This window comes from Antrostomus carolinensis, unplaced genomic scaffold (assembly GCF_000700745.2).
Source record: "Antrostomus carolinensis isolate BGI_N321 unplaced genomic scaffold, ASM70074v2 scaffold2749, whole genome shotgun sequence".
NCBI lineage: Eukaryota > Metazoa > Chordata > Aves > Caprimulgiformes > Caprimulgidae > Antrostomus > Antrostomus carolinensis.
Genome location: NW_010337648.1, coordinates 122 through 20,117, shown reverse-complemented (window position 1 = coordinate 20,117; position 19,996 = coordinate 122). Strand labels below are relative to the sequence as shown.

The 19,996-nt window shown below is 40.0% G+C and overlaps 1 protein-coding gene across 1 annotated transcript in view; it reads left to right on the top strand.

Moving 5' to 3' along the window:
* The window catches only part of LOC104518047 (transcription initiation factor TFIID subunit 1), a gene marked incomplete at its 5' end in the record, with an annotated part of 31,682 nt that extends 12,141 nt beyond the window's left edge, over positions 1-19,541 (top strand). Inside the window, 23 exons of the mRNA XM_029086795.1 lie at positions 204-345; positions 1,088-1,218; positions 1,782-1,862; positions 2,292-2,441; positions 2,603-2,722; positions 2,902-3,077; positions 3,800-4,041; positions 5,257-5,464; positions 5,733-5,898; positions 6,067-6,278; positions 6,522-6,630; positions 6,826-6,924; positions 7,637-7,814; positions 9,232-9,299; positions 9,689-9,811; positions 10,980-11,072; positions 11,148-11,232; positions 12,328-12,395; positions 12,478-12,594; positions 16,780-16,878; positions 17,157-17,307; positions 18,094-18,268; positions 19,325-19,541. Coding sequence (XP_028942628.1) covers positions 204-345; positions 1,088-1,218; positions 1,782-1,862; positions 2,292-2,441; positions 2,603-2,722; positions 2,902-3,077; positions 3,800-4,041; positions 5,257-5,464; positions 5,733-5,898; positions 6,067-6,278; positions 6,522-6,630; positions 6,826-6,924; positions 7,637-7,814; positions 9,232-9,299; positions 9,689-9,811; positions 10,980-11,072; positions 11,148-11,232; positions 12,328-12,395; positions 12,478-12,594; positions 16,780-16,878; positions 17,157-17,307; positions 18,094-18,268; positions 19,325-19,541 — 3,210 coding nt within the window. The remainder of the gene's footprint in view (positions 1-203; positions 346-1,087; positions 1,219-1,781; positions 1,863-2,291; positions 2,442-2,602; positions 2,723-2,901; positions 3,078-3,799; positions 4,042-5,256; positions 5,465-5,732; positions 5,899-6,066; positions 6,279-6,521; positions 6,631-6,825; positions 6,925-7,636; positions 7,815-9,231; positions 9,300-9,688; positions 9,812-10,979; positions 11,073-11,147; positions 11,233-12,327; positions 12,396-12,477; positions 12,595-16,779; positions 16,879-17,156; positions 17,308-18,093; positions 18,269-19,324) is intronic.
* Between the last annotated feature and the right edge of the window lie 455 nt (positions 19,542-19,996).

Below are 19,996 nucleotides of genomic sequence, written 5' to 3'. Positions count from 1 at the left end.
TTTTTTACACATCTCATTCTCAAAAATAGCTGAACCTGAAGCAGACGTGTGGCTTGGAAAACTTTACTAAGTAAATTTATAAGAAGCAATGGGTTTTCAGTAGGAAGTCTGAAGTAGTCACTAGAAACAGCATTGTCTGTACTGTCTTTGCAGGTTCGTTGTGTTCTTTCTTCGGACATCACAAGTGAGTCTTTGTTTTGTAGGTTTTTATTTATCGCCTCTTCTGGAAAAGCAGAGACCGTCCTCGGAGGATTCGCATGGAGGACATCAAGAAGGCCTTTCCCTCACACTCGGAGAGCAGCATCCGGAAGCGGCTGAAGCTCTGTGCTGATTTCAAACGCACAGGTATTTGAAGGTTTTACGTCGAGGTCAGCCATTCTTTGCTGCTCTTGCAGTTCCAAACAGAGCACTAGGAGGCAACATCTCCTTCTGATAAACCATTTTTGAAAACATCTATTTGAAGAACTGAAATGTAATCTTACAGGGATTTTTTGTTCCAATTTTTATAAATGTGTACTTTCTTGTGCTTGATGGTGAGAAATTATTAGTTTTGACATTTTTTAATGACCCTTTGGGCAACAGTTTACTGTTGTACCTATGTATAACACCAACATAGGCACCTTCCCTTCCTTCTGTGTGTGGCTGTCCTGTGTTTTGCAAGCAAATACATCCCATCTTCATGAGTCTAACAGTGCTCTGAGAGCCTGAGTTCTGATTTTTGTATATGCAGAATGATAAACAGGTGGTAATACAAAGCTTTTTAGGGGTAGTCATGGGGAAAAGTAGTTTGAGATGAAGAAGTGAAAGGTGGATTAAATGCTTTTGGAATGTAGTTTATATGTTGAATGAACATGAGTGTATGAGACTTTGCTGATGTAACAGGCACTGAGTTAGGGGATGTTGATTTAGACAAATGAAGAATGAAAAAAAACCAACCGTAACTTTTAGTGTCTAATTGTCATGGATTTATCACATTGCTTTTGCCAGCATTACAGCAGGGTACCAAGTCTTGAAATACAGTTAAGATTATGATGACATCCAACATTTTTGGGAAACTACTGAGTGTTTTGATTTGTGAATTTTTCAGGGATGGACTCAAATTGGTGGGTTTTAAAGCCAGATTTCAGATTGCCAACAGAGGAAGAGATCAGAGCAATGGTGTCCCCAGAACAGTGCTGTGCTTATTACAGCATGATTGCAGCTGAGCAGCGACTGAAGGTAAATGCTCCTTGCAAGCTTTAAGTAGTTCTGTGAAGGGTGAGGCTAGGTAACACCTTCTGCCTAAAGCTAATTTTGCTATAAAGTAGGCAAATTAGGCCCCTGACTACTGGACAACTTGTTAAGTTTTCTACTGCATAAAAAGGGAGTTAAGTTCTTAAGAGAGACTTCTTTCCATGTATTATTCAGATACTGAGTTTGTGATGCTCAAAGGTAGCAAAGGGAAGGTACATTTCTAAGGAAGGTAACAAAGGGAAGGTATGTTTCTACCTGGAACTCTGCAGCAGAAAGTAACCATGTGTGTATGTGGCTGTGAGAGAGACTGGTTTGGTTTTTTTGGAAGTAGAGTGCAGTATTTAGTTATGGAGTTTGTTAAAATACTGGGCAGTTTGACATGTGTGATACTGTGGGTCACAGTGAATCTTGCAAACAGCTGTCTGTGGAAGTGTGCTTGTTCAGCATGACAGGTCTCCACAGGAGATTCATAATATGCTTCTAGTTCTCTTTCCAGTAACCTTTTTTAAGACTTTTGGTTCTCATTTTTTGCTAATATTTCTCTGCAGGATGCAGGTTATGGGGAGAAATCCTTCTTTGCGCCAGAAGAGGAGAATGAAGAGGATTTCCAGATGAAGATTGATGATGAGGTACTATCAGAGTGATGCATGAGCATGCATGCCAATATATAAATCTGCATGGCAGGAGAGAAATAAGGTCTCTAAATATAGATTTAGAGACATATTTAGGACATATTTAAAGTAGGATTCAGTAGATCAAATGACCTAGCGACTTTCCTGAGAACTCTTCTGCCAAGCTCATACCTGTGTTTGTGGATCTTCTTGCCAGGTCCTTTCAGGACTAGGCTTTTTGCCTGAAATGCCTTTTGTGAGTTATCTAGCACTTTGGTTCTTCATAGAGGTTTTATCAGGGCAGCTGAAGGATCAAGAAAAGGAATTCACCCTCATTATGTCTGTTGAGAAGTTCTCAGTATGATTGGAAGAAGCTGAAATAAGAAGCTTGGAATTGTCCTTGATGGTAGCAGGATTGTGAGGGCATGTTTCTTTTCTTGCTGGCAGGTGCGCACAGCTCCATGGAACACCACACGAGCCTTCATTGCTGCTATGAAGGGCAAGTGCCTCCTAGAAGTGACTGGTGTAGCAGATCCTACTGGTTGTGGTGAAGGATTTTCTTATGTGAAGATTCCAAACAAACCAACTCAGCAGAAGGTATAGTTCCCAAGGTTGGGTTGGACAAGGAATAATAACTGAAAAGTCCTGTGGGAGAAATGGAGTAAATATGGGCCATGAGGAAGAGAAAATATCAGATGCTGAGCCTAGGAAAGACTGTTATGTGATTACATTAATAGGCTGCATCTTCCTCTGAACAGGATGATAAAGAACCTCAGCCAGTGAAAAAGACAGTGACTGGGACAGATGCTGATCTGCGCCGACTTTCTCTCAAAAATGCCAAACAGCTTCTGCGTAAATTTGGAGTGCCTGAAGAAGAGGTGAGCATCAACCTGGAGCAGGTTACAGAGTTCTCTTCACTAACAGATTCAGCAGCTGATGGTGGAAGGGACATATACTTTTCTACTCTGAGGTTGTGTGTAAAGGAGTTAAAATCCACAGTCAGCTACCTCAGCTGTATGTCTCTAGGGCCATTTCTAGTCTGTCTTCGTCTTTACAGATAAAGAAGCTGTCCCGATGGGAAGTGATTGATGTGGTGCGGACAATGTCTACAGAGCAGGCTCGGTCAGGGGAAGGTCCTATGAGCAAATTTGCACGTGGGTCTCGGTTTTCTGTAGCAGAACATCAGGAGAGATACAAAGAAGAGTGTCAGCGCATATTTGACTTACAGAATAAGTAAGTTCTTATCCGATGTTCACATCCTTGAACCCCACCCTGTCCCCACCTTAAAAGACCAGAACTATGTATGCCTGGGGCTCGCTGATACCTAGTGGGATGGCTGTTGATTCAACTGGTTGGGCCCACAAAATACAGCCCTGAGAAAGAGGACTTCAGCTGTTAATAGAAATTTATGGGTTAGCCTTAGTGTCTTGCTGTCATAGACCTTTTGGAAAGGTAGAATGAGCTGCATAGTCTGCCACATGTAATGGCATGAGATGTTTCACTGTTCCGCAGATCAGGAGTTCACCACCCTCATTCCTTCCCCGTTCCTTCCTCATTCCTTTTTTTTTCCTGTTTTGTTAACTGCACTTTGACATCTTTCTTTTGCGAGGCAGCTACCAATTCTGTCCTATTCTTGAGAACTGCCAGAGGAGTTCATGCGTTACTGCTTGTTCTGACCTGAGACCTGAGAGTGGGGAGGGAATATAGTACTGTTGATGATGCAGAGAGAAACTTTTTGGAGTAGATTGACTTGTAACAGTTAATCCTTTGGACATGGGGATTACAGGAGGATTGAGAAGGGAATATATTCCCTATTCTTGTGGTAGTGATTTGCAACATGAATTTTCAAATCTTTGCATCATTTTTACCTTTGTATTTCTGGGAACGTAACAGACTGATTTGGGGTTTTTTTGGGAGAGGGGAATAACTGACTTTCAAGGTGCCTTCTGTTTCAGGGTTCTGGAATCCACTGAGATCCTGTCAACAGACACAGATAGCAGCTCAGCAGAAGACAGTGACTTTGAAGAGATGGGAAAGAATATTGAGAATATGTTACAGAACAAGAAAACTAGTTCTCAGCTCTCTCGGGAAAGAGAAGAGCAAGAACGAAAAGAATTACAAAGGATGCTGCTGGGAGAAGACAGTGGCAATGACAAAGAGAGGGGCAAAAAGGACAGGAGAGACAAAAAGGGGCTGTGTAAGTAACTCCAGCCACCAGAATGTGCCTGGGAAAGGATGCAGAACTTTGTGTCAGACTGCAAAGTTTGCTGATCTGGCCTCGCAGAGGAGAGTGTGGACTCCTTACAGGGAGAATGGATAGACATGCTTATCTGAGGCTTCTTCCTTCTCCTGAGCAGTTACTGGCTGAAAATGCATTTAAAGTGTTTTCTTTGCCCCATAGCTTTGCTTATTTTGAACTATAAACTTAATCTGGTATTTCTTTAGATTTTCACTGCTACTAGACACTTAAGTTCCCCTTGGTTGGTTTTGTCTTTTTTCTTTGATGGGGGAGCTGTTTTTGAGTAGTTTTTTCAAGATGTTTCACAAATAGTTCCTGCAACCATCTTATGGTACTCTAATTAGATCTTATGTGTAAACACAGTTACATCTGTGAAACAGATATGCACAATACATGGGCTGATAGTAGTGCCTGTTACACTGTGTCCTGTAGCAGTATGTTTGGGAGGTAATTGTGCAGCTGCCAGATCTCCTGGAGACACGTTTAAGTGCATTGCAACAGAGAACTTGTCACATTCTTATTGCATGTATATGAGCAAATTTGAGCTCTGCTGCATCTGGGTCAACATTACTGTTGCTGTTGGAAACCCAGATTGGGAATAAATCACTAATTAAATTATTACTGGAAGAATTTAGTAAGGAATGTGTGGAAGACTTGCTGATTATTATCGCCTCATGAAAAGACATCCAGTATCATTTTGAAGAAAATCTTTCAACCAAAATTATGGATGGTGCTGGAAAGATTCTGTGGTCACATGAGACAAGGCTAGCTCACTAGTTGTAAGACTAGTTGGAGAACTGAATAATTGTTGACCTTCAGTTTCTGCCAGATCTCTAGAGCTAAGATCAAAACCACTGTGGCTATAAGCAATCTGCAGGGCCGTGTTGCAGTTGCCTTACAGATTTGTTTTAGGCACCTGTGGGTCCTTGCTGACCATAGCTGTTCCTTCTGACTTTATAATCCATGTGGATAATCCAGTAGTTTACTGTTTTTTTCAGATTGATGCGTGTCATTAAAAGAGAATATGAAGCAGCAAAGGAAAGACTTCTGTTGCTTAGTTTTTCCTCAATTTGTGTCTTGGAAGTTTTTAAGCCAGAACTATCTGCTGCATTTAAACAATGATGTTCCCGCAGTGTGAAAGAAATTAAAAGTAAATAAAACACTTTCTTGTAGCATCAGGAGCCTCAGCAAACTCTCACAAAGATGATGACACTGCCTCTGTAACCAGCCTTAATTCCTCTGCCACCGGCCGCCGCCTCAAAATCTATCGCACATTTAGAGATGAGGATGGGAAGGAATACGTGAGGTGCGAGACGGTTCGGAAGCCCGCTGTTATTGATGCCTACTGCCGAATACGGACTACCAAGGACGAAGAGTTCATGTAAGACCTATAGGATTTATTTTTTTTTCTTTTTAACTTTACCTGTAGACTATTTCATTCTATTGTCAGTATGAAGAAATGTTGAATTGAGTGGAGAAGCCCAGCACTGTAATTGTGCAGAGAGAGAGATTTAATGGCTGTCCATTTGGAGGGTATTAAGAATTTTGTGCAGTGATTGACCTGGCAGAAGAGTACTTGGCAAATCATCAACTCAGATGATAAACTTGTGTGTCTTGGTTTTTTTGTGGTTTGTTTGTTGTTTTCCTAGCCGGAAGTTTGCTCTATTTGATGAACAGCACCGGGAGGAAATGCGGAAGGAGCGGCGCAGGATCCAGGAACAATTACGGCGGTTAAAACGGAACCAAGAAAAAGAGAAACTCAAAGGCCCTCCAGAAAAGAAGCCCAAGAAGATGAAAGAACGTCCAGACTTGAAAGTAAGCATCTCCATGTGTAAAGCACGCTAACAGCTCTTGGGTATTTTAGAAGTTTTCTGTCCTAGTGATGTACTAAAGGTCCGACTAGGGAATTTTAATGATACTTTGCCTCTAAACTAGGAGCCTACGTATGAATTCTGATCTGTCATCTTTGTTATATTTTTGCAGCTGAAATGTGGAGCATGTGGTGCAATTGGCCATATGAGGACTAATAAGTTCTGCCCTCTTTACTACCAAACAAATGCCCCACCTTCTAATCCTGTCGCAATGACAGAGGAACAGGAGGAAGAGTTGGAAAAAACAGTCATTCACAATGATAATGAAGAACTCATCAAAGTAGAAGGAACAAAAATTGTCCTGGGAAAACAACTGATTGAGAGGTAAGGGAAGAAGCAGAGATACCGATGGGTAGGAAGAAAAAAAAACGTTTAGAGCTTAGTGCAGAATACTCATAGGTATATTAATCCCAGGAATAAAGTGACAGGGCTTTACACAGACTATTACTACAGTATTTTGGTTGTGTATTTGGTATTATGGCAGATGGGACCAGAGCCAGTGTTGGGGGTCACATGGTCTTGATTTGAGGGCTGGAGAAAGTATTACACGTTTTTGTTTTCCCCTAGTGCGGATGAGGTTCGCAGGAAATCACTGGTCCTGAAGTTTCCTAAACAGCAGCTTCCTCCAAAGAAGAAGCGTCGAGTAGGGACAACCGTTCACTGTGATTATCTGAATGTGAGTGAGGGTGTTACTGAGCTCATTGCAGCATCTCTATTTCTGTTTGTACCAACTGGCCAGTTTCTTTACTACTCCTGTGCATCCTCTGCATGCAGCACAGTAAATTAATAAACTAAATTGGCTAGGATTTCTGTGGGTAAATATTTTGCATCTTGGAACTGCCTTAATTTTTCTGCCTTTTGATTTCTTTAGCGTCCTCATAAATCTATCCACCGACGGCGAACAGATCCCATGGTGACGCTGTCCTCCATTTTGGAGGGCATCATCAATGACATAAGAGATCTTCCTAATGTAAGTTTAAGCTCTGAGACTAAAAACAACCATTGTCTAGAACAATATGGTTGAAGTAGGTTATGTGTTGTAGACACCAAAATTAGGCTAGGCTTTTCTCAGATGAGTGGTGTGCCCACCCCTTCCCCCCCTGCCCTGCACACAGGTGCTGTGCATTATTTCATAAGCTATCTGAGCTCAGAATCTTTTTTAGTTTAAAACATCTGTATCAGAAAATAATGTTGAGTAGTTCTATGGTTACATATTCAAAGCCTAGGATGTGAATTTTTTTTTTCCCCCAACAAAACCAGAAAAAGATGCATAACACTCGATGTAGCAATGTGGAATACTTTTATATATGTGGCACTGGAGACAATTGTGTACTTCACTGTTTCTGACCAGATTTTACCAGGAACTTGCAAAATCAAAATATTAAATGGAAGATTTGAGTTGAAATGAGAATTTAAAGTTCAGTTCCTTGACTTTTATGCTGCATAACCACCCCAGAATTCTCTGAGATTTTTCTTCTTATAATGGTGTTAAAAAACATTTTGTAGAAGAAGGCAATAGCCACTGTGGGGCTGAGCTTATAATATTTTCTCTGGTACAGTTAAGGAACTGATGATGTAAAGGTTTTATTCATTAGTGCCTATTCACCTGTGGAGGTTAAACTGAGCTTTGCTGTGCTAGTGTTGTGTTAACAAGCATTCATTTTTTTTCTTTTTCTCCTCAGACATACCCCTTTCATACACCTGTAAATCCAAAAGTTGTCAAAGATTATTATAAGATTATTACTCGGCCCATGGATTTACAGACCCTGCGTGAAAATGTCCGTAAGCGGCAGTACCCATCCCGAGAAGAGTTCAGAGAACATCTGGAACTGATTGTTAAGAACAGTGCCACGTACAATGGTAAGATATTGACAACACAGGGGAACTCTGCTTCTGCTAATATGTTGTACATCTATGGGGATCATTTACTTTTGAAAATAACAAAAGCAACAGAAAACCAGAATGAATTCACTGTCAGATGGCAACAATAAATACATGTTTTTCTAGATATACCTGAAAAAAATATATTAATGTTAATGAGCTAATTCATAAATAAGACAGAAGTGGACCCAAGTATTTAACAATAACTAAATGATGACTGTGATGTAGTAACTGAAGTTCATTTGTGGACCTATCAATGACTGAAGGCACTGGTGCATGTATTAAGTCAAACTGCACTGAAGCAAGGTCCTGCATGTCCCCTTCATGAAGGGTGAAGCTAAGCAAAACATTGTTTTTAGTAGACTACTTTTTGGAGTGTCCTTCTGTCCTAGTTTTTAGCTGAAATAGAGCTGGTTTTTGCTTTTATTTTAGCCATGGATTGGTGGGGAGATACTTGTGAACTTATTTTCTCAATATTATGCTTCAGTGAATGAATCTTTCAATACAAATAGGAATAGTTCACACCTTTTGAATCCATTGCCTTGGAACATGCAGCTTTGAATAGAGTTTACTGCAATGATTTTGTGTATTTTGGTTCTTAGTTGCAATGAATTGTTCCTCATGTGGAAAGGTCAGAAAGCTAGTTTAAAGAAAAAAAGTGTAGATTCTGCAGTAGAGCATGCATCTGCTGGGAAAAAGTGCTGATTCATTGAGCAACTATAGGTCAGCTGTATTCTGACTGCTGATAGAAAGGTCTTTGTCCAAAAAGTATTCATTTGGCAGATAAAAACCTCCCAGCTGCATTGAGTCTCTCTGGGCTGTGACACTGGCAGTACTGGTTTTGTGCCTTTACTGCTTCCTTTATTATTTTGACAGCTAAATCCCTGTTTTATCCTAATAAGTTTGGGGTTTTTTTTTCATAGTTTTGTGACAAATACTTGTTTCCATGTCTGAGGGATCATGCAATTATTTAAAGCTGTGGTTTTCTGAGTATTACTTAAATGTCCATCTTGTCTTCCATAGCAATTCTGCTTTACTGACCAGATTTAGTCAAGGAAACAGAAATTTCATGACTTGTGCTCTGAAAGTTTGGCAAAGGTGGAGGGCTTAGAGGCCAGTCTTCCACAGGCATACTGGTTTCCTATAGGGTCTCCAAACCTTAACAGAATGTATACCACAAGTGTGAATATTTCCTACCAATAACCTTTTCTCGGATAACAATCAATACTAAACCTTAGTAATTGTGTGTATTGAGAATGTACTTGAAGGTATACTTCCAACTGTGCTAGAAATATAATCAGTGGTACTTTAGGACTGAAGATTAATTTGTATTGTGACTTAATCAGCCTTTTTAATCAGGCTTTACTATCTCACTGTACTTGCTGTGTGTTTGCAGGGCCAAAGCACTCACTGACACAGATATCTCAGTCCATGCTGGACCTGTGTGATGAAAAGCTAAAAGAGGCAAGTCTTGTGAATGAGTTGTGATCAGAGTGGAGAGGGAGGCATGGTTGGGGTAGTTAAGGAGTTTGAGGATAGAGGATGTGTGCAGGCAAAACACAGGGCTTTAAGAAGAGTAGAAGAATAAGAGAACTCCTCCCCCAACCCAGGGGTGCATTTGAATTTTTACAATTTTAAACAATTCACATTGGAGTCTTTCTCAAAAAACAGATGTTCATTTGTTACTGTAGTTACTTTCTCTTGTATGTAGGCTTATATCTAGGCTATTATTCCCCCTTATTTACAAGTGTCTTCATGAAAAGGTGAATGGGAATCTCTTTGGGACACAGTATCCTGATATTAACCATTATTAATCTAGGGTCAGCCACTGATACTACTTATTTTTCTTGCAGAAGGAAGATAAACTGGCTCGATTAGAAAAAGCAATTAATCCCCTCCTGGATGATGATGATCAAGTGGCCTTTTCCTTCATTTTGGATAACATTGTAACTCAAAAGATGATGGCAGTTCCAGATGTATGTAGCTTGAGTAGTGTATGTGTGTGATATGAAGAATGTGCTGATGATAGTCCTGTGGCTGCATGTTTACATTGTGGTTGTTGGTGCACTGCAAAAAGCCAACCAACCAAAAAAGTGCTCTGTCAGAGAGCTGGCCTGTGATTTTCTGTCTGGCACAGGCACACCTGTACTCACCCCCTTCACTGGAGCAAAGGTCCATCAGTGAAGACTGGATTCCAGTACTTTTCCTGCTGTACTCACTCCTGGATAGTACCTGGGTCAACCTTCTATTAGCATGAAGTCACTGATTTTCATTAAGTGTGGTCATTATAAAACATACTCTTCTCCTGCTGCTTACAGCACTTGCTTTGGTAGATCTTGAAGCACTCTGCAAAGGTACAGTTTTCAGGTGCAAACAAAACACAAGCTGATTTGTCATTGATCAGGTTTACCCAGTGTAGTACTAGTTTGTTAGTATTAAAAAAACAAACAGAAAAAGGCAAACAAACCGAAAAACAACCCAAAAAGCAAACCAAATAAAACTGCAGAGATAAGGGCTTGAGTGTCACTCACCTAGAATGTGTCTTGTGTCTGAATGGAGTAAGGAACAACATTCTGGAGTGGTCAGACTGAATGAGAGAGGGCTTAATGCCTGTCCTCTTTAAAACTTTGTTGGTTCCATTCTCTGTTGTACCAAGTTCTCATTTCTCATGTTTAGAAACAGATTTTAGAGTTTTTCTATGACATCACACCATGATGAATGTTAAACTGATATATATATATATAGCCCCTGTTGTGAGCTCAGAGCTAGGTTTATATTCTTTGTTTATTGGTTGTTTACAAGCAATGAGTGTTCCTGCTGGACACTGCAGCTATGTTGTGGAGGAAACAGTGATATTAAACAGAAGAGTCCTTTGTATGATTATTGTTTTGTATTACATGCTCCTGCTGTCAAGCAGATATTGACAGACCTAGTGAAAAATCCAGCTCATAGATCTGTTTTTTTTTGTGTCCCTCCTGAAGCTAAGTGATTGGATTCAAGATGCCTTGTGATAAATACTTCCTATACTTTTTGAGTGTTAATCAGTTCTGGAGACTTGCTTTATGAAATTTGTAGCTCAAACTGTAAAAAACTCTACACAGAAGTTTTATAAACTTACCTGTTTTGTTTTTTTTTTTCCTTCAGTCTTGGCCATTTCATCATCCAGTTAACAAAAAGTTTGTCCCTGATTATTACAAGGTGATTGCTAATCCAATGGATCTGGAGACTATCCGCAAGGTGCGTAGCTTGAACTGAGCAGCCACTTGAGAGATGTTTAGACTTGATTACTTACTGGGTGACAATCTCTTCCAGAATATCTCCAAACACAAATACCAGAACAGAGAGACTTTCCTGGATGATGTTAACCTCATCCTTGCCAACAGCATTAAGTACAATGGTAGGTGGTGAAAATAAGGCTTCAGCTGCCTTCTGTACTTAAATGAATACATCTGGGCACCTGTCTGTAGTGCTGTTGAAGCGTGAAGCTGTGAATCCTGAGCTTGATTGTTGCTTTCCTGTCCTGCTGAGAAAAGAAATGCTTAAACAGTGACCTTTTCACTGTCATGTGGTACAGGATGGGGCAGTTATATTTGGGAGGGATTTTCAGTACTGTCCTGGTTTTGCTAGGATAGAGTTAATTTTCTTCTTAGTAGCTAGAATAGCGCTGTGTTTTGGTTTCAGTGAGGGATTTGTTATGAGAAGAATGTTGATAACATACTAATGTTTTCAGTTGTTGCTGGAAGTCCCAGGACTTAGTGTTTTGCAAGTCTGTGAGTGCAAAGGATTGAGTGGGGGAAGTGTAGTAATTAGCAAACCCAAATTGGCATTTTGATATTCCAGTGAGATATTCCCTATCATATAATGTCATGTTCAGTATATTAATGAGGGTTGACCAGAAAGCCAAGGGATTCTCTTGGGGATCGTTCAGGCTCACTTCTCTGGGATTGTGGTTTCTGTTTTGGGACTGTCTCTGCTCCGGAATCGCTGGCTGGGGACAGGCTGGGCATCAGTCAGCAAGTGGTGAGCAATTGCACTGTGCATCACTCATTTGTATATTCTGTTGTTATTGTATTTCAATTAGTAAATTGTTTTTATCTCAATCTACAGATTTTCTTACTTTGACCCTTCTGATTCTTTCCCCTGTTCCCTGGGGCAGGGAGGGGAGTGCGTGGCTGTGTTTGGCTGCTAGCCAAGTGAAACCACCACAAGTACATCTCTCTGCTTCAGTGATTTGTTTCTAGGAATTTCCTTGAGATTGACAGGGTACAACATTCCTATCTCCTAAATAATATTTTTAAATGCTGGAACAGACTGGTTGCTCTTTGTTAACTAAATGTGAACCCTGCTTTTTATTTCTTCTTAGATCAGAAGGTGTTGGGATTTAGGGACCTGTGTCACGAGAGCTGTGTAACCAAAACCAGTCTTTCTGTCTCAGCAGCTGGAACTGAGCTAATGTCAGAATGCATAAAGAAATCTGTTTTTTTTACTGCAGGGCCAGACAGTCAGTACACAAAAACAGCCCAGGAGATTGTAAACATCTGTTATCAAACTTTAGCTGAGGTATGTGAACATCTCTACTGTAATATTTTTGTGTGTTTGAGTTTTTTGTTGTGCAACCTGAGCAAGCTTCTTTTTTTCTTAGTATGATGAGCACCTGACTCAACTTGAGAGAGACATCTCTACTGCTAAGGAAGCAGCACTAGAGGAGGCAGATCTGGAAAGTCTTGATCCTATGACCCCTGGTCCCTACACTCCACAGGCAAGTGACCAGGCAAAGTTTTCAGTGCCTTTCTTTTAGTTTCAGTCTCCTGGATGTTTGATCTGGAGGTGCCTCTTTGTTTACCTTTCTCCATCTGTCTGCAGTTTGTCTTTTAGTAGAGTATCTTGTTGGATAGTGTGCTAATAGCTGTTTTTTAAGGATAAATATGAAAAGCTGTTATGCTTCAGAGTGTGAGATACATAAGACAAAGAAGGTAATTTCCCAAGCAATTTGCAAAACTGGTCTCAAAATGAGCTGTGTACAGTCAGATACAACTGAATGTTGGTTGGAAACTGAAAGACTGTGCAAGTTAGAAGCCCTCAGAAGTCAGGCAGTGAAAAGGTAAGGAGGACATGAGGGAAAAACATCAATATTGTAGTGCTGAGAAGAAGCCAGAGAGCTGTGTGGTGAGGGTATTGTTGAAGAGGCTTTTGGCTATGAACAAAGAAACTGCGTGATACCATCAGTGAAGTGTGACTCCTGCTTTCTTTGGTGGGATTCTTTACATTTCTTTATTTTGATTCTAACAGAAGTAACATTTTTCTACTCTTCATTATTATTTTAGAGCAATTGTGTGTGTCAGTTATTTTGTATGTGTTATAGACCAAGTTGGAAGCATAATTTATACTGGAGATCGTATGACACGCTGCTTTTTCAGTGTTTACAGCTTGGCAAAGTTCTATAAGCTATTTAGACTCTTTTTAAAAAATGCTGCTTCTTGCCTCAGGCTGTTTGGTTGTTTTTAAAAACATCAGTAAAAAACTTTCACCAGGAATGACATGTTCATTCCTGAAAAAAAAAAAACAAAAAACAAACCCCTTTGGAATTTCCCTGATAAATGAGGTAACAGTTCAGGGAATGTCATCCTCCTGTATGAGATTTTTTTTTATGTGGAGAAACTGTTGAAGTTCAGCCTTGGGAAAGATCTCTCTGCTAATAACTGAATGATAAAAATTCAAATGTTTTATACCAAGTGTAGGAAGACAGAGCAAAGCTTTCTTTGCAGTTGTTCATCCTAACTGTAGACCAATAATTCTTCTATTCTGTGCCAGTCTGGTGTGATTACATCTGGAAAATTGTATTTAATTTTAGTAAAGTCAGAGCAGAAAAGAGCTTGAAGTTCAGGAATAATTTAAGATCTTATAAAAATTATTTTTAAGAGGAAAATGAGTTTAAAATTTGTTTAGACAATAAGATACAAAGATTATATGGCTGGATCTAGAATAGCAGGTTACAAACAATTCTGGGGCAATATTTAACACCCTCTATCCATCTCTCTCCACAAACCAAACAATGTAGCATTTTAGGAAGCTAGAAAGAATTTGCTAGGAATGATAATTGAATTCAGTGGGGTGGGAATACTGAGAGTGAGTATCATGGAAAAAGACCTTCCTGGGAGTGGGAAGCGTCGGGCTGCAAGGGAGTCTTTGGACATGAGTTGTTCAAAGTATCTATTGACACATTTGAAGGAAAATTAGATGGAATCAAGGATGATCCCAATACCACAGAGAATGAGGGACAAAAATGTCATTCTTTACTCTATCTGATGGCTTCCTTCCCAAGGGCAGTATTACCTGTTCTGATTTTTTTCCAAGTTGGTGATCAGGATAGAGGAAAAGAGACATGAACAGTGAAGTGCCTATTAGTTGCCTGCTCTTTCTCTGTGCTTGCTGAACGAGAGAGCTTCCTGAGCTTCTCCCTTGAACTTGTCATCTAAAGGCCACCCTTTCCCTCTGCTTCTTGGCTGGAGGTACACTCCTGCTTCCCACACTCCCAAACTCGTCACAGATGGCAGGCAGGTCTGGTGATGGTTGCTTGGCTTTAGTTCCCTTTATTTCAAATGTAGTTGTGATGACTAATAGTTATCTCCCCATATGTGTCTTCAGGAGTTGGACTCCAGGATATAAAAAGCAAATACAGCAAGTAGAGAGCTGTCTGTGCCTTACATGTCTGTTTAAATTCTTAGGAAGCCTGTTTTGCCGAATTTAAATGGTATTACTGCTGCTCTTAACACTTTTGGGGTTGTCATGATATATAAACTGTGTATTATAAGGGCATTTTATCAAAATTCTAATCTTTACTTCCTCATTAACTCTTCAGAGGTCAAGTGGCATACAAACTACAGATTGGCTTTTAGAACACTATCCAAATCCCCCTTTTTTTCTTGCTTTTGTCAGCTCTAGGGACTCTTGAGACAGTGATTTTCATAGAATTGATTTAAATTTGAAGTTTTGATATTTCATATGTACTTTTTCCAGTTCTAATAGCAGCATTTGTGGTTGCAACATCCTTTCCATTGTAGGACTGAAAATGAAAAGGGCCATGCTGAGTCCAAACAAAGGTTGATGTAATCAAGTATTCTGTCTCTGTCAGGGCCTAGAAGCAAACATACAATGATCCTTCTTCCAGTGAAGCTTCTTTGTTTCTGGCAATTGGCTATTCAGGCACCATAAGCTGATCTTGCATCTGGACCATTGTATTTATGAGCTGCAGAGAGGCCTGTTCTCTATAAATCTATCCAATCCTTTGGAGTCCATTTACAATTTTGGCCTCTGTAGGATGGCACTGCCATAGAAGTACCGAGTCATGTTATAAAATCTGCTGTTTGGCAAATTTGAAACCTGAGGTTGTGTGCCATTGCATTTTACCACGTTTGTTCTTTAAGAATAAATATCTTTTATTAAACAGTGTTTAATAATGTAAACACCATGCCAAAAAATCCATTTTGCACTTAGTCCTGAAATCCCAGTTTGCCTCCCAAGACACTGTTCTAGTCTCAGTTCACAGTTCAGTGCCACATACACGTTAGCCACTTGATTTGTATCATACCAACACTTCCCTCAGTATGTCACATGATGTTTCAGTCTATCAAGATGAGAGCAATTTGTCTGCTATGGACACTCCCATCACCCCCCAGAGAAGTGAGGAACTCGGAGTCAGAATCCTCAATTTGGTTATGTGGTTGGAGAGTTGGGTTCTGTAAGAAAATAACTGCAAGGAGGCAATTGCTTTGTTGAAAACAGGTGACAAATACCAGCATGTTTCCCAAGCAGAGAAGGGAATCCGTTTAAAAGGTTATGAAGTTTCCTTTGACTGCTCTGGGGGAAAAGGAAAAATTTAAAGAGCACTGGGAATTGAGGCACTGCAAAATAAAGAATAGAGAATCAAAAGTTGCAAAAGAATCTGCCTAAGGCCAGGTATTTGTTTGCTTCAGTACTTCTGGGAGTAGAAACTTGGTGATTCATGCTGCAAAGGGCTAATATGCAATCCCTTGTTGATTCTGAATAGGGAAATGGTGAAGTATATTCTACAGATTTGGAAGATGATAATTAGATTACGATGTTTGCATCCAGTGATGATTAGAAGCTGTATAAACACCCAGAAAGAGATGATTGTCACTGTAGATACCTTGTAGTTGTAAAAGAAAAAGCAGACAGGTTGAAGGTGTTAAATCATTATAAATTAACTTGTTACAGTAACCACATAATATTTTTTCTTAGTCTTTATTCTGTATTAAACAAAATGATAGAGAAGGGATAGCAGAAGGAGATGCAGCAATATGACCATGAAAATAAATTACCAGGAGGAAGAAGAAAGTGAAGAGGGCCACGAGACTGAAGGTGGTACTGGAAAGACTAGTGAGAGCTATTCTGAGCAATCCAGACAGAGATTGAATATGACTAGTTTCATAGTATTGTGGCTGTCTGTAGCTTTGAGATTTCCTTCTACATTAGGAAGTCTTCAAGCTTTCTATAGACTTTCAATTCATAGTCTGCATCTCCTCTCTACCTTGGACTCGTAGTCCAAGAGAGAGAAGGGCAAGAGAAGAGTTGTTCAAAACAGCTGTGTGCTTTTAAAATATGTCATGAAAGTAAGCATTTTCTAAGATCTAGTCATATTTTCCAGAAATACCTAGGTAAACAAAGAGCTCTGGTGCTGCAAGGCTGGAGATTCCCTTTTCAAGGACAAGCACATCAGGGTAAAGGTGTGTGGAGAGTGAGTGCTCTCCGATCTTGGAATGAAGAGAGAAAGGATCTTTGCTCTGAGAGTGATATACAAATATTTTATTCTTTCCCTCCCTGTACTCCCACACCCTTCATTGTGGAGCAGATGTCAGTCATACTCCTTGGTTTATGTCCAGTAGTGCCTTCCTTAATGGCGTTGCTGTTTGTGTTCCCCAACCAGATGCGCCAGGGGCGAGGTAGGCTGGGCGAGGAAGACTCTGATGTAGACATTGAAGGGTTTGATGAGGATGATGATGGGAAACCCAAGACACCAGCCCCAGTGAGTATTTTTACAGAAATCCCAGCCATGGTCTATGTGTTGATTTGCATATTTGTGGTAGAAGTCTCCATAGTATAAAGGTTGTGTGTGCCACGCTGAAAGACAACAGCATCGATAGCAATAGCCAGACTCTTAAATGTAGCTTTAAAATGTCACCATTATGAAATGATTGAACACTTCAGAATGAACAGTGTGATAAATAACAGGCATATACTGGCAATGGCATCAGTAGTTTAAATGTCCTTTGATCTTCACTGTCCCTGTTCTGTATGACCTAGGAAGCTGAAGATGCAGATGGTGACCTTGCTGATGAAGAAGAAGGATCAGCCCAGCAGCCCCAGGCCAGTGTCCTCTATGAAGATTTGCTCATGTCGGATGGAGAGGATGATGATGATGGGAGTGATGAAGAGGGAGATAATCCTTTCTCATGTAGGTGTCCTTTTTTATAAAAGGTTGACTAGGAACTGGTTGTTCACAAACCCAGCTAATCTTCTCATGCTTCCATCACAAAAACATGCAGTAGAGAGCATAGAGCATAACTGGGACATGTAGGCCAGGTGGTCTAGTAGTCAGAAAGGAAGAGAGACCAAAGGACAAGATGAGAAAACTGAATGAACAGAAATGGAACTGAAAACAAAGTGGAATAGGGGTGTTCCAAGTACGAACACAAAAGAAAGCAGAGTTAAGACCTGGTCAATTGTGTTCCATAAAGCGAAACTGCACATAGTTCGTAAAAGACCGGGACTATGATTTGGTGTGCAGAGCCAGGAACGGGCAGTTTAGTAAAAACACAACATTTATTTTGATATCAAGCCATGTGGTCAATGTTATCAAGAACTGGAAGAGGTGTCGGCAGATTCTTCAGATGGTTTCACTGTTTTACTAAAAAACTTGCCATGCAGAAAAGTTTATAGTGGTATTTAGCGGTGGCTTCTTAAAATTTTTACGGGGGGAAGAAGGGGGAAGTATTCAGACTAGACAAGCAATAAGGCCTTTTTGAGTAATGGTGGTACTGAGATTGCTTTTGAATAACATCAGAATTGGGTACTCAGTAAGTGATGCCACCTCCCAGATACCCTCTCTGCTACCATGTGGAGACACTACTTTGTGTACATTCCCTAGAGTCAGTATTGTAGCCTTTAAACAACGACAATGAGTATGTCACTGACAGAACAGAACCGTTGATTTGTGACCAAATGTTGGTTTATTACACAGCAATCCAACTGAGCGAGAGTGGCAGCGACTCAGATGTGGAGCCCAATGCAGTGAGACCTAAACAACCTCACGTTCTTCAAGAGAACACGCGAATGGGCATGGACAATGAAGAAAGCATGATGTCTTACGGAGATGGTGGGGAGACATCTCATGTTATGGAGGACAGTAATATCAGGTAATTAGAGCTAAAAATCTTGTTAAAATAATTCTTCAAAACAAAATCCTTACTCTTAAAAGATTTCTGAAGTGTTTACTATAAAAAGATGAAGAATATATCACATTTTTTTTCCTTTAAGTTTTGTCACTGTTTTTAGTGTTGCAACTATAATTACCACAATTGCAATTTACTTCTTACTGACAGAGATTTGGTTTTGCTGTTAGATTTTCACTAATAAAAATGTTAGTTAAATTTAAAAAAACCCCATTCTTTCGTGCAAGTTAAATACCTTCCTATACATAGTGGTTTTTGAAGGCAGGACAAATTCAGGTTTTTATAGGTTGTCTTGGAAACTACAAGCTTCTTTTAAAGTTAAAAGATTATTTAGCTGATTAACTTCATGGGGGTTTTTTGGTGGTGGGTTGTTTTTTTTTTTCCTCCCTCTAAGAATAAGTATTTCCTGACTTGAAAGGAAACTGCTTAGTTGAAGTCCAAAGGAATAGGAATATGCATATTCTGTATTTTGGAAGGAGTTCCATTATTATAAAATGGAGAATACTGACCTACTTTTCTTTCTCTGGCCATTCTGTAGAGTATTAGCATTCGATTCTCTCCTTTTTCTACTCGTGGAGTTCAATCCCTTAAGGCTATTATTGATACTTGCCTAATAAATTGTTGTAAAGGTAGCTATGCTGGGTCAGGCAAATGGTCCGTCCAGCCCAGTACCTTGACAATAGTCAACAGAAAATGCTAGAGAAGAAAGTGAGGATGGGCTGTCTGCCTTTCTCTGCAGTAAAGGTGACAGATGGGAGGTGTTGAGCCATCTATTTTTCCTGCTCTGAGTATGTCAGAGTGAGATGATGATGCTTTTAGACAATTGTTTCATCAGGAGAACTGCTTTTTTTATTATTATTTTAAAAAGCTGGACATTGATGGAATTGAAGTGCACAGTGATTCTGAGTGTTCCACAAAGACTTCAAGCCAGGGACCTTTTACAGGAGTTAAATCCAGAATTGTTGGTATCAGCAGCTGGTTTGAAATGATGGCATAGTAAGAGTATCTTCTTTCTTCTAGTTATGGCAGCTATGAAGAACCAGACCCAAAATCCAACACAAGAGACACTAGTTTCAGCAGTATTGGAGGATATGAGATCTCAGAAGAGGAGGAGGAGGAGGAACAGCAGCGCTGTGGGCCGAGCGTATTAAGTCAGGTCCATCTGTCTGAGGATGAGGAAGACAGCGAGGACTTCCACTCCATTGCAGGAGACAGTGACCTGGACTCGGATGAATAAACTCACTTTCCTGAGATGATGGTCATCACGGGCTACTCCTGGCTCCTGAATTTCTCTTGTCCCTGTTTGGTACAAGGAACAGTGCAGTATGGACTGTGTTAACAAGAAGTAGATGATTTTTTTTTTTAATATAATATTTTAATTGGTTATAAAACATGTTATATGTGTAAATGGTGGAAAAATAAGCTTTTGACAAGCATGCCCTGCTGAAGCTTTGGGTTGCAGCCTGTGCTAGTTCCAGAATCCAGGTTTGTATGGTTTGGTTGGTTTTTTTCAGTCTTTATAGATGTAAAATAGTTTTTCATAAATACTGGACTGTTGGATACACGTATGTCTGTCAGGAAAAAAAAATGCTTGCTCAGAATAAAACACCTGCTGTTGATAAACAACTGCAGAGCCGATTTCAGTGCACGAAGGGAGGGTTTTGTTCTGGGCCCACAGCAGGACCGCGGTGA